The following is a 13,285-nucleotide window of genomic DNA, read 5'->3' on the forward strand; positions in this document are numbered from 1 at the left end:
GGATATAGCTGGTAGAAATAGTAAGTGTAAAATATTTAAATATTCTCTAATCTCTTTCTGTACATTCTCTAAGGAGAAGGGTAATCAGTAGATTCAGCTCTCTTCAAAGGGAGGATAGGAGAGATTTATGGGAGGCACTACTTTATGTCAAGCATGAGGTGGCATAAGCCCCATTTTTAACACTGAAAACCAATGCTTTAAAGGCCGTTTGGTCACTTGCTCATTTCTAAAAGGAAGCAGGCAGCAGTAGGATTCAAATTCAGGGCAGTCTCATTTCAGACAAAGCTCTTTTTTTTTTTTTTAAAGCTATTATTTATTTAATTCTTATTCCAGAATTTTCCATCTATTTCTAGTGCCATGTGGCATGCGGGATCTTAGTTTCCCAACCAGGGATCAAACCCACTCCCCCCTGCATTGGAAGCGCGGAGTCTTAACCACTGGATCGCCAGGGAAGTCCAAAAAAGCTCTCACTCTTACCCAGCTCACTGCGATTTGCTCTCTGCCCATCTGCAATTGCTTAAGCAAGAGCTTGGCTCTGCATGTTTCAAATCAAGGAGTATCTTTTAAGATTTTATTACTCGCATGACCCTGTTCAATTTTAAACCCCAAGCCTACAATACATACATATTACTCAGAAAAGCTGAAACAGTTTACAATTTACACGAAAATACGGTGACTTTTATCTGATCAAATTTTTAAAAATAAACCACTTAATTTCTTAAGTCATGATTAAAAACAGCAATATACAAATAACAACCAAAAGGATATATGAAAAAGTAATCATGTTCACTTTTGACCTTAATAAAGAATTTATTGCAACTCTAATTTTAAACAAAGGAATATAGAAAAGTTCTTCCCCTTTCTTCTGGCTTCCTGACATCTGGCTTTCCTCTATTGTTTTCAAAAGCTGCCAGTATCCTGACCTACACACAGATTATTTACTTCAACAGAACTCACCCTGTGAAGTGTCACCGTGTGTTGTTCCCATATAGCTGTTTCCTCCATTGCTGTGTTCTGATAAAGAAAAAGAAAAACAATAATTATCTTTTAAGAAAATGTCTAATAAAGTGAATGAGAACAGCCAGCAAACAATTTAGCACAGTAAAAAAACAAAATTCATACTTTCAATATTAGATACTCTAAAAAGAGCTTAATAATTATTGAAGGTTTTTTGCTTGCTTTTGTTTTTGTTGTAAGAGACAGGAAATTACACACAGGAACTTCCTTTGTTTTTAACTTAATTTGGACAGATGCCACTCTATATTCATTTCATGCCAGCTGAAATCAGTGTTCAAGCTAATTCTGCAACTTTATACTTAACATCAGATAGAAATGAACAGAAGTTGGAATAGTATTTTAAAATATCTAACGAACAACACATAAAACATTTAAAAGTATTCCTTAATGTTGTGCAAAGGAAGGAAACGTCAAATACCTCTGAACTCAGTAATTATAAATACACGTATCACAGGAAAACAGATAAGACCATTTGATAGGTTTGGTCAATGGCTGCTTCAGTATCAGTTAAAACATTACTGCTCTACCTAGTTTCAATTTTACTACAGAATTATCTTCAAGCTTTGTTTATAACCCTGAAGAAAAAAAAAAGGCTTTTCTAACATACATATCATGCACACATGCCCATGCCACACACAAAAGAAACAAAAAGGAAAAACAAATAAACAATTCCAAACTCCCTGCCCCAAAGAACTGCCTTAAAATAAAAGTGATGCAAGCTCCAATAGAGGTGCTCAAATGTCAGTGTAGTTCAGGTTCTTCTCCTGTCAAGAACTTTTTACTGAAGAGAGAAATAAATCACTATCTAACAGATAGACACTAAAGAATTCAAAGTAAATTTCTTATAAATTGGGTTAATTGCTCTTGCAGGCTTAAAGTAATTCAATCTCTTTTAATGTTACCATTTTCTGTAATTGGGGTTCCTGAACATATATATCTACAATTTGTTTAAAGTCTTTTTCAGAGGTATCACAAGGTAAGGTAGAAGTGAGAATGCTGAGCACGATGCTTCCAGGACATCACTTGTCACCCAGCCTTATCAATGTCTATTCCACAAATAAGGTTTGTTTTCTACTGCACTGCTGTCACTACCATCATGAGAACATGTCCACCAAGGGGCCCTGGACCCATTTCTCCTTTCCCACAGCAACTTTAATCGAACATTAATGCCACTTTAGAAAAGGAATCCCTATAAAGAAAGCCTGCTTCCCTAAATACAAAGCAACTAGATTAACTTTCCTGCCAGATGAATAAGAGAGGGAGAGAAAGGATCCCTCTGTTCACTCCCATAGATAAGAACTGTCAACCAGCGTTTTGTTTCAATCTTTCAGTCAAGTGCAGCAAAACCTCCTTTTAATGAGACCTCTGCTGGAAACAAAGCTGTTTTGTTTTTTAAAAAAATTGACCAGCATTTATGTATTTTAAAATATACCTCCATCAATGTGACACAGTGATGATATGAGTAATTCTGCTAAACATCAAGAGTCCTACTAAAATATACAGGATAAAAATATCTGCAATTGCCAGTTTGTCCAATCTTAGCTGACTTATTAAAAATGAGAACTGCTTGCATGGCTTTAAGCTTGTCTTGCCTTGATCTACTTCTTAAACCAGCAGCACTGCTTCACTACCCTTTTAATTCCTTTCCTATCAGTGCAAACTGAAAGTGATCTGATAACCAGAGAGGACCTCCATAACATATTCTTTGGAATGAAAATTTATCATCCTCCATATGGTTTGAATGGCCACACAATTTACCATTTAGTAAAAGAATATGAATCAAAATGAGAAAATTCATTTAATGCGAAGGGAGGAAAAGCAGATTATGAAATGGCTTGTATATTGTTATCCTTTGTTTAAACGTGAATATGAAAAGAAAGGCTAAAAGGATATACAAAATGTTAACACAAATCATCCTCAAAGTGAAGGGATTATGGGTAATATTTTTTCATTAGGTTTTTTTTTTTTTTTGCTTTCCTTTCTCCATTCCCAGTCAGAATAAACTGCCAAAATATTTTAAGCCACATTCATCAAATCCCACTTGAAACTTCAAATATCTATTTTTAACTTTGCTTTTAGGAAAAATCAAGTAATATTTAAGATTCTTTTATGTTTTATTGTTAATTATAAAAAAGTATCCTGTTAGTAAGGGATTTATAGAATAAGGTCTTAATGTACAAGCTTCTAGGAGTACAATAAGAGAAATTTAGATTATTTTGTTTATATAAGGGGAAAAATAAAAATACTAAAACAATTGTTCTCAGCATTCCAATCAAAATTAATGTTTCTTCAGAAAAGTACACAACTCAACCAACTCAATGGCTTCCCCCAAATGGGTAATACAATAGCTCCCTTCTCTATTAAAGCCAAACACAGCCTTATTAGCTTGATTTATCAGAAGGGAGACCAATGTGCAAGAAAGAAGCCGAGAGAACGAAACATCAAAAAGGGTGGTCAGTTAGGCTCTTAACCTGTGCTCTAAAGCAATTGAATCCATAATATAAATAAGTTGTTATGCCTTGATGATCCTAATCACTTAAAACACACACACAGAGAAAAAAGTGTTCCTAGTTTAAACCATGGACCATTCCATCTCTCTCCACTCTCAGGCCTTTGGTTTCCTTCAGTGGCAAAAGCAGCAAAATTCTATCCATGGCTGTTTATATAACTAGGCAGACTTTATGAGGAGTTCTGAAGGAACTGAGAATACAAATACAGTAAAATATAATAGTAGAATCTTACTTGACGGGATTCAAGTACCCACTGTAATTCTTTCAACTTTGCTATGTTTGAAAGTGAACATAAAATGTTGGGAGGTGGTGAGAGGAGATTCTTATTAAATCACTCAGAAACTGAAGGCTAAAATGGATATAAAAAACTTTTAGTACTACTAAATGTGATACTTTCGAAATTTGATACTTTAGATTTTAATGCTAAAATTTTGATACTTTAGAAAAAGGAGAAAGGGGATTTCCTTTGATAGAATACCTAAAAAAACAAGTGGCCTCTGGGGTGGAGAAAGAGAAATTGGGGCAGGGAGGTAGGGAATCTTACATTTTCACTGTGAGCCCTTTTGTAATGTTCTATTATGTTCATCTACTACTTACTCAAATAATTTTTGAAACATCATCCTTATTGTAAAATTGCTTACTTGTCATTTTTCTTACTGGTAAAAAAAAGCAGAATGCGTAACTGGCAGAAGGATTTTCTGGTAAATGAATAGTCTCATTCCCAAAACATTTAGGCTTGTGGGGAGACCGCAAGTAAAAAAGTGTCACTCCTCTAAGAATGATTACAGCACTATCATTCCCTATAACTATGAAAGATGCTGTTAAACAGAAAGTGAACTAAGCCAGAAATATCAAGATCACAGCCCAAATCTGCCATTAACTAGGTAAGTAAACTTAGTGTTCCTCATTTAGGGAATGGTATGACATTATCTCAAGTAAAAAGTCCTGTCCAGCTCCAAAATTCTATTAGACTGTAATTTCAATTCCAAACAGGCTGCAAATTCAATAATTAGTGAAGCACTGTAGGCATCCAGAGGAACTGTAATCGTGGCCACTGGACTCTGAGTTCTACATACACTTCTAAGTCAGTGTCAACTGACCAGAATCACAATTTCTGAAAAAGCAAAAAGCTGCATTTCAGAGAGTGCCAAGAGTTTGTTTGGTTTCTTTGTTCTAAGCTCCAGCTGGCAAAGACACTACTCAGATCACCAACTCTGAAGGGCTTCCTGCCAAAACTTAAGATCCTAATTCTAGGCAGTTTCACTGTCCTTTAGGGCTGATTACACATCAAGTGGGGAAAAGACAGGAGAACACAAGAACGGACAAGAAGGGATGAACCTGTAACTGGGAGAAGACCAAATCCAAGACGGAATAAAGCCAGTGTTCTCCAAATGAAGGAAAATCTTAACTCCTCAATATTCACTGAGTATATAGCCAGTTAAAATTTACCATCCTTATGGCTGTAATTTTAAAAACAATCCATTCATTTATTCAATCCAGACATTTATGCTAAGTGCTGTAGAGGTCAAAAATAGGTCCTTCTTCCTCCTTAAGGACTCAAGGAGAGGCTTATAACACTAGATAAATGTGTATACAAGGTGCCACGGGGGATGGAGAAGACGCTGCTTGCTGAGAAGATGGGAGACTGAGTCCCCGAGAAAGAAACATCTGAGTTCAAGCTTGAAGGATGACCAGGAAAGAAAATGGGGAAAGATGTTTCCAGAGAAGAAACAGGGTATCAGCAAGGCTGCTGATGCTGCACGTAAAGCTGGCTTTGATGTGGCTGAACAGTACCATTTGTGGAATAGGGAAAGGGTAAAATAAAAAGAGAAGCTGCAGAAGTACATCCCAACAGGCCTTGTAACAAATCTAACGCTAAGGACTGTAAACTCAATGGGAAGACACTAAGGAACTTTAGGCTGTCATATTCCATAGTCAGGACTCATTCTGATGGCTGTGATGTGGAAGAGGGAGTTGAGGCAGGGAGACCAGTTAGAAAGTGGAAATAAAGAGGGGGAGGAGCTAAAGATGGCTGTTACAGGTTCTGAATTGACCATCTGCGTGAAAAAGCCAGCAGAAAAAGAGATTACAAATTCAGTTTTAGTCACCTTTAATTTAAGGTGCCTGTGGAAATACTGAAGCAGAGATATAGGCAGTAGGCAGGTGGATATAGGAGATCTGGCACAGATAAGGATCTAGGAGTAATCAACAAAGTAGTATTGAATCCAAGAGAAAAGATCCAATTACCAAAGGACTAAGATGACCCTGTGCACCACAAATATTCTAAGGGGAAAAAAGGAAGAACCTAAGGAACCTGAAAAGGCACAGCCAGTGAGGAACTAATATAAAAATGTCATTTATTGTCCAGAGAATACACCAAAACAAAATATAAAAATGGAAGATACCATAAAAGAATAAAATTTTCATGTTTTTTAAATTGTTGGACCCTTACATATCAATTATATACTTTAAATAGTTTATTCAGTACTATCTCTTAAATAAAGCACACTGAGCTCCTTCCTGATGCCTTGTGGTCCTCCACTAGGAATATCAAGTAGCAAACACAGAGGTAACACTGGTGGCTCTGAGTTTTTCTTCTCTATGCAAAGTTGTTATGCTGAATTGTTTCTGAATTCTCCTGCCCTCCAAAGTGTTTTGTTTTTTGTTTTTTTGCTTTCCATCCAAAATATAAAGCAAGATTACCTACTGAGATAAGGTTGAGCCAGGAACTTAAGAAGTACAACCTAAGTTTTAGTGAATAAAACAAATGACCCCTGCCCCTCTTTGACCTTTCAGTTAAGCATTTAATTTCAAATGTGATCACTGCTATGCAAATAAAGTACAAAGAAAGAGACTAGTGTATGTGCTAAAAGGTGGGGAAAATATACATTTGGATTGATCTGAAGGGCTGTCAAGTAAACTCTCAAAATGGAGATGTCCTGTCCAAGACAGAATAAAAAAGATAAATCTGAAGTCAAATGAAGAGTGGTCTTGGAGACACTCAGGGAATTCAACAAATCTCACAAACAGGATAAGAACTCACTAAGCATAAGAACTAAAAATAATGATCAAAGTAACACTGCAGCAATTGTGGGATGACAGCCTCAACAGAAAGTAAGTAAATCGAGCATCTGACATCCCACTATTCTCATCACCAGTTAAATTTTCAAATACTTTACTGTGTGTTCACTACTTGGCTGACAATTCAGGAGACAGATGATGAGATGGATAGGATTAGAAAATATTAAGAGCTGGAAGAAGGACACAGGTGGGCCTAGAATTTTTTTGGTTGATCAAAGCTACAGATTTGCTTAAGTAACTTCACAGATAAATTGCTGTATTTGCCAATGTCCTAAGATCAAAGTGAAAGTGTTACCAAGTCCAAGCTCGCTCCGCTCGCCACATGACAGGCCAATGAATCGGAGACGAGGTATTGAGGCAAAGGAATATTCGGAAAGCCGGCAGACCGAGAAGATGGCAGACTAGTGTCTCTGAAAAACCATCTTATCGGGGTCTGGATGCCAGTTTCTTTTATAGAATCAGAGAAGGAGAAGCAGTGAGGAAGTAAAGTAAAAGGGCCATCAGTCTTGCAAAACATCTCCTGGAATGACCAGCCCCATTGAGGGGATGTGTTAGTTTCTTTTTTCTTGCAGCCAACTGACAGGTGGGCAGAGTTCCCTGAGGCAGGCCATTATGTGTGATTATAATAACAAAGGCAACAAAAAGCAAAGGTTAAAGTCCAAGAAACAGATCCTACGTGGAGTCCGATTTAGCTCTTCCCTGTTACAAAAGAATATCAGCTTAAATAAGTTACCATTAAACCTTGAGAAATTCTCATCAGGGACAGTTACAGATACCCTCAAAAACTTAGTGCTTTCCAGTTATCAAAAATAAAACTTTTTAGGTTGACATTTTCTAATGGCTGAAAGTGGATAAAAGACCTTTCAAATTTTTTCCAGGTAGAAAGGGGAAAGGAAATGGGGTAGCATAGATGAGGAAGTGATATTTCTGAGTGTATCTTTTTGTGTAGCAGTATTGTTCCATGATATATTATCCTCCATATATACAAAAGTCTTTCTCCAGGGGTGAGGGGAGAAATGGGTAAAAAATTTAAACTGTTTTATGCGTATACTAGAAGTGAAGAAATAATAGATAATGAGAGCTGGGTTTCTATTGCTGGAGAAAAAAACTATAAATAAGAAAAGGAGGGAGGCTAAACTGAACTCTATGATGTGAGATCGGAATCTGAGGTCAGTATAAACCCATGGTTTTCAATATACATGCAGATAGATACAGAAATAAGAGTCTTGTAGATATGCATATGCCTACAGGATTCCTAGCTCTGTCTGCTGAGAGCCTAGAAGAAAGAAAGACTGCAATGAGCACAGCTAGCTTGGAGATCTTAATTTCTAAATACGAGTCTTTAATAAAACAAACCAGAATTTCTCAGAGAAGGGGTTGGTTGCAGGGCTGGGTCAGGAAAATGCAGCATGAACCTGGAATATCATGTGGCACTAGAAATGAAGGTACTGCTCAAAAAATTATGGGGGTTTGTCAAGAGAACACCAGCTTGAAAGAGCTTCTAAAGGCCAAAGCTGGAATAATGTGAGCAACAAAATAATATTAGACTTTAACCCACAGAATAATAACCCTTGAGTCCATACTGATGTAATCAAACAAATAAATGGGAAAGGGACAGCTCTTCATTAGAGTGGAATTTCAATTAAATGTGAAAGGAAATGGGAAAACATAATTACCATCAGCCAAACTCCAGAAACTGTTCCAGATAAAGATCCACCCACAGATGATAAAACTAGTGGGTGAATGTTTGAGGACTAACAGTTAAGCACAGCCCCAAATTATCTCCTCCAAAATATTTATAAATTACAGAAACACAGTAACTTTACAGTGGAGAAATACCATCTTAACCGAGGTAAACATTACCAATAATAAGACAGATCAATATCATGAACCCCTTGAGATGATGAACAACATGGTTTTTGTAGTATTCTTGCCAAAAATGCACGACCTCATTCCAATGATGAAAAAACATCAGACAAACCAAGTTGAAGGGCATTCTAAAAAATAACCAATCCTCTTCAAAAAGTTATAAAAGACAATGGGAAAACTGAGGATCTGTTACAGAGTCAGACACCAAAAAGAAGTAACAACTAAATGCAAAGTGGAATCCTGGAAGAGAAAAAGGAAGAACTAGCAAAATTCAAATGTGGTGGGTAATTTACTTATTATTGGATCATTGTTCATTTCTTATCCTTGATAACTGTTCTACAGTTGCAGTTATGTAAAACGTAAGGGGAGTGGAATGAAAGATATAAGAGAACTCTAATATTTTTGCAACTTTTCTCTAACATTAACTCAAAATTTAAAAGTTTTTCCAAACACAAAACAAAAAGACAACTTACAGACTAAGAGAAAGTATTTGCAAATGATGTAACCGATAAGGGTTTAATTTCTAAAATACACAGACAGCTCATAAACCTCAGTATCAAAAAAACAACCCAATCAAAAAATGGGCAGAAGACCTAAATAGATCTCTCTCCAAGGAGGACATACAGATAGCCAAGAGGCACACGAAAGGATGCTCAACATCACTAATTATTAGAGAAATGCAAATCGAAACTACAATGAGGTATCACCTCACGAACCTGTCGAATGGCTATCATCAGAAATTCTACAAATAATAAATGCTGGAGAGGGAGTGGAGAAAAGGAACTCCTGTACGTTGTTGGTGGGAATGAAAATTGGTGCAGCCACTATGGAAAACAGTATGGAGGTTCTTTAAAAAACTAAAAATAGAGCTACCATATGATCCTGCAATCCCATTCCTGGGTATATATCCAGGGATTAACAGATATATACCACTATATATAAAATAGATAAACAACAAGGATTTATTGTATAGTACAGGGAACTATATATTCAATAGCTTATAATAACCTATAATAGAAAAGAATCTGAAGCTGTACACTTGGAACACAATCTTGTAAATCACTACAGTTAAAATAAAAATAAATAAATATTCACAGAGCAAAACAAAAAAGGAATGGTAATGACAAGATTAATAAGGAGCTGAAAATTGCTAGGTACAAAAGAATGCCATCTTGACCACATTTGCCTTGGGCAGTAGAACATCTAAGTCATATTCTGAACTATCATATATGAGCAAATTCATCAAATTCTTATCAAAATCAAGAACATTCTTTCTTTAGCTGCTAAAATGAAGAATATAATTAACCTATTAAAGGAACCTGAATGGGTAGTTAACACGTCTGGTTTTGGAGTTTCTTTGGTTATTCCTCCTCCTTACTAAATCACTATCTGATTTTCAAAAAAAAAGAAAAAAAACTAAAAAGTTTTAGGAAGTCTTTTCAATTTCTAAATAATAAAATATATGAAAAACCATGATACTTCTCTAACAAAGCACTCAATGGAAAACAGCAAATTTGTACACTCGACAGGCCACATTTCTTTAAAACCAGCCTCCTTACTTCACCTCAACCCTAAAACTATTTTAAACAAATCACAAAATGTCTAAGGTAAAGTAACAAGCTGTGTTTCAACTGCTAAGCCCCACTTGGGCACACTCCACCAGGCAGCTCCCTGGTTCCCAGACCAGGCACCTTGAGGCTGAAAACTTCACTATTACGGTGGAAGTTGCGATAGATCAAGGTTCGGTAAGAAGTAAATATACCAGTCTGAATGCAAGCTGTTTGGTTATTAAAACTTAGAACTTCTTCCATACAAACAAAGAAGCAGTATCACTTATTTTCATGTAAATCTGGGCTTTTAAAGTTAACCTGCTAATATCTATCTAACGAATCTAGTATTCACAGCCAGAAAATCAATAAAGACAAAGCACCTAACAGAAAAGATGGGCTGAGGGCTTGAGGAAGCGCTTCAAGCAAGAGGACAGTAAACACGTGGGAAAGTGCACAACTTCCTTATTCAACAGGGCAATACAAATTAAAAACACAAGTAAAGGCTACTACACAACCATACAATAAGCTAAAAGAAAATAATAATGAACACTCTAATCAAAATGCACCACTAGTGGACTTCCCTGGTGGCACAGTGGTTAAGAATCCACCTGCCAATGTAGGGGACACGGGTTGGAGCCCTGGTTCGGGAAGATGCCACGGAGCAACTAAGCCCGTGCGCCACAACTACTGAGCCCAAGTGCCACAACTACTGAAGCCTGCACACCCATAGCCCGTGCTCCGCAACAAAGAGAAGCCACCTCAGTGAGAAGCCACCTCAATGAGAAGCCCATGCACCGAAACAAAGAGTAGCCCCCGCTCGCTGCAACTAGAGAAAGCCCACACGTAGCAACGAAGATCCGACAGGGCCATAAATAAATAAATAAATAAATAAATAAATAAATAAATAAATAAATAAATAAATAAAAAGAAAAAAAACCTCACCACTAGTAGGAGTGTAAATTGGTATCACTGCTTTGGAAAGCTGGGTAAAATAAGCATACTGTATGATCAATCAACAGAAATGTAACATATATTTACAAGAATGTTCACAAAAGCACTATTCTTTTTTTTTTTTTTTTTTTGCGGTACGCGGGCCTCTCACTGTTGTGGCCTCTCCTGTTGCGGAGCACAGGCTCTGGACGCACAGCCTCAGCAGCCATGGCTCACGGGCCCAGCCGCTCCGCAGCATGTGGGATCTTCCCGGACTGGGGCATGAACCCGTGTTCCCTGCATCGGCAGACGGACTCTCAACCACTGCGCCACCAGGGAAGCCCAAAAGCACTATTCTTAACAGCCAAAAACCAAAAACAATCTAGATGTCCACCAATCATAAAAGTGAAAACAATGCAACATTCACTCAATGGAAAATTACAGAGCAATGAAATGAATAAACTCTAACTACACAAATCAATATGGATGAACACTGATCAGTGTTGAACAAAAAAAGCCAGACATAAGAATATGTTTCCCTTTAAGTTTAATAACAGGTAAAACTGAAAAAAACACTGCAAAAGAAAAACTACTAGGGGGGAACTAGCCCTATCAAGTATGGCCTCTTAATTAAGACATACTATAAGGCATCTACAATTAAAAATGTGATACTGGGGCAAGAGCAAATAGACCAGTGGAATAAAATGGGAAAATTCATAAACAGACCTTCAAATCACTGGAAAAATCAGTGTATGAGAAAGGTAACATCTCAAATTACTAAGGTAAAGATGCACTTTTTAATAAATGCGGCTAGAACATCTGGGCTGTCATTTGGAAAAAACATATATTAGATCTATATCTCACCACACACAAGAATAAACTCGAATGAATTTAGGAATCTAAATGTAAAAAACAAAACCATACGAGTACTAGAGAAAACCTGGGTGAATTCCTCTTTAATGCTGGTGTAGGGAAAGACTTTCTAAGCATAACTCAAAATCTAATGGAAACAAAGTATGTAAAAAATTTTAAATGTCTGCTTGACCAAAAAAAGAAACACAAATACAAAACACCATAAACAAAGTCTTAAGAAAAGTGCAAGATACACCATGAGAGCCAGTATCTCTAAAACATAAAGAAATCAAAAACTGCAGAAAAAATTCAGCAGAAAAATGGGGAAAAAAATACATCACAAAAAGGATATTAAGATTTGAAAAAATGTTCAAACTCAGTCATAATTAGAGAAATGCAAATTAATATAACACCAAGATGCCATTTCTCACCTGCCAAAGCAGTCTGAGGGCAAGACTGTGAGGCTATATTCACTCACAAATATTTCCAGGGGAAATGCAAATTCATCCTGCCTTTCTGGAGGTATATCTGGCAATACTGGGGCTTCCCTGGTGGTGCAGTGGTTGAGAGTCCGCCTGCCGATGCAGGGGACACAGGTTCGTGCCCCAGTCCAGGAAGATCCCACATGCCGCGGAGTGGCTGGGCCCATGAGCCATGGCTGCTGAGCCTGCACGTCCGGAGCCTGTGCTCCGCAACGGGAGAGGCCACAACAGTGAGAGGCCCGTGTACCGCAAAAAAAAAGTAAATCTGGCAATACCTAACAAAACTGAATGTGTACCTAACCTTCTGACCCAGAGATCCCACTCTTAGGAAATCTGTCCTGAAGATAAACCTCCAAAAATGCGACTATACATATGTACCAGGTATTCATGGTAGCAATGTTGTAACTACAATACTGGGAACAACCTGTATGACCAAACTTGGGAGAACGGATGAATAAATTACAGCACATCACAGAGCGGAGTACTATGCAGTCATGAAAAATGGAAGCTCTCTATGAACCGACATGGAGCAATTTCAAAGACAGACCTTTAAAAGAATAAAGCAAAGTGCACACATATCAATAGTATTCCATCCTTCATGAAGGAAAGAAGGGAATATAAGATTATATACATGTATCTGCTCATTTGTGCAAAAGAAATATAGAAATGATAAACCAGAAACTAAAGAAATTGCTTACAGATTAAGTAGGAAAGGGGTGGAAGGGAGAGGGTGGTAGGACTGAGGAAGGAATGATATTTCTTTGCAACACTGAACTACAGTAACGTATCACATACCCCAAAATAACAAATAAATAATTAAAATTAACCAGGATGAGGTGGTGGGAACCAAAATGGAATACAAACAGTAGCAGATAAACCTATCTATTACAAATGAATACCACAAGCAAAGAGGATGGGTAGAAAAACACTCAGCTAAGTAACTGTGGAAAACACTATTCTGACTGGATACTGTAATGTTAAAGACACAAAGAAC

The 13,285-nt window shown here is 37.1% G+C and overlaps 1 protein-coding gene across 5 annotated transcripts in view; it reads right to left on the minus strand.

Annotated features, from left to right (window-relative positions):
* Nucleotides 1-13,285, minus strand: part of TJP1 (tight junction protein 1) — a gene marked incomplete at its 5' end in the record, with an annotated part of 256,975 nt that overhangs the window by 90,297 nt on the left and 153,393 nt on the right. For all 5 annotated transcript variants that reach the window (XM_082647761.1, XM_082647760.1, XM_082647764.1 and 2 more), the window contains one exon: nt 958-1,014. In XM_082647761.1, coding sequence (XP_082503887.1) covers nt 958-1,014 — 57 coding nt within the window. The remainder of the gene's footprint in view (nt 1-957; nt 1,015-13,285) is intronic.

Source organism: Grampus griseus (genome assembly GCF_964374135.1).
Source record: "Grampus griseus genome assembly, chromosome: 2".
Taxonomy (NCBI): domain Eukaryota; kingdom Metazoa; phylum Chordata; class Mammalia; order Artiodactyla; family Delphinidae; genus Grampus; species Grampus griseus.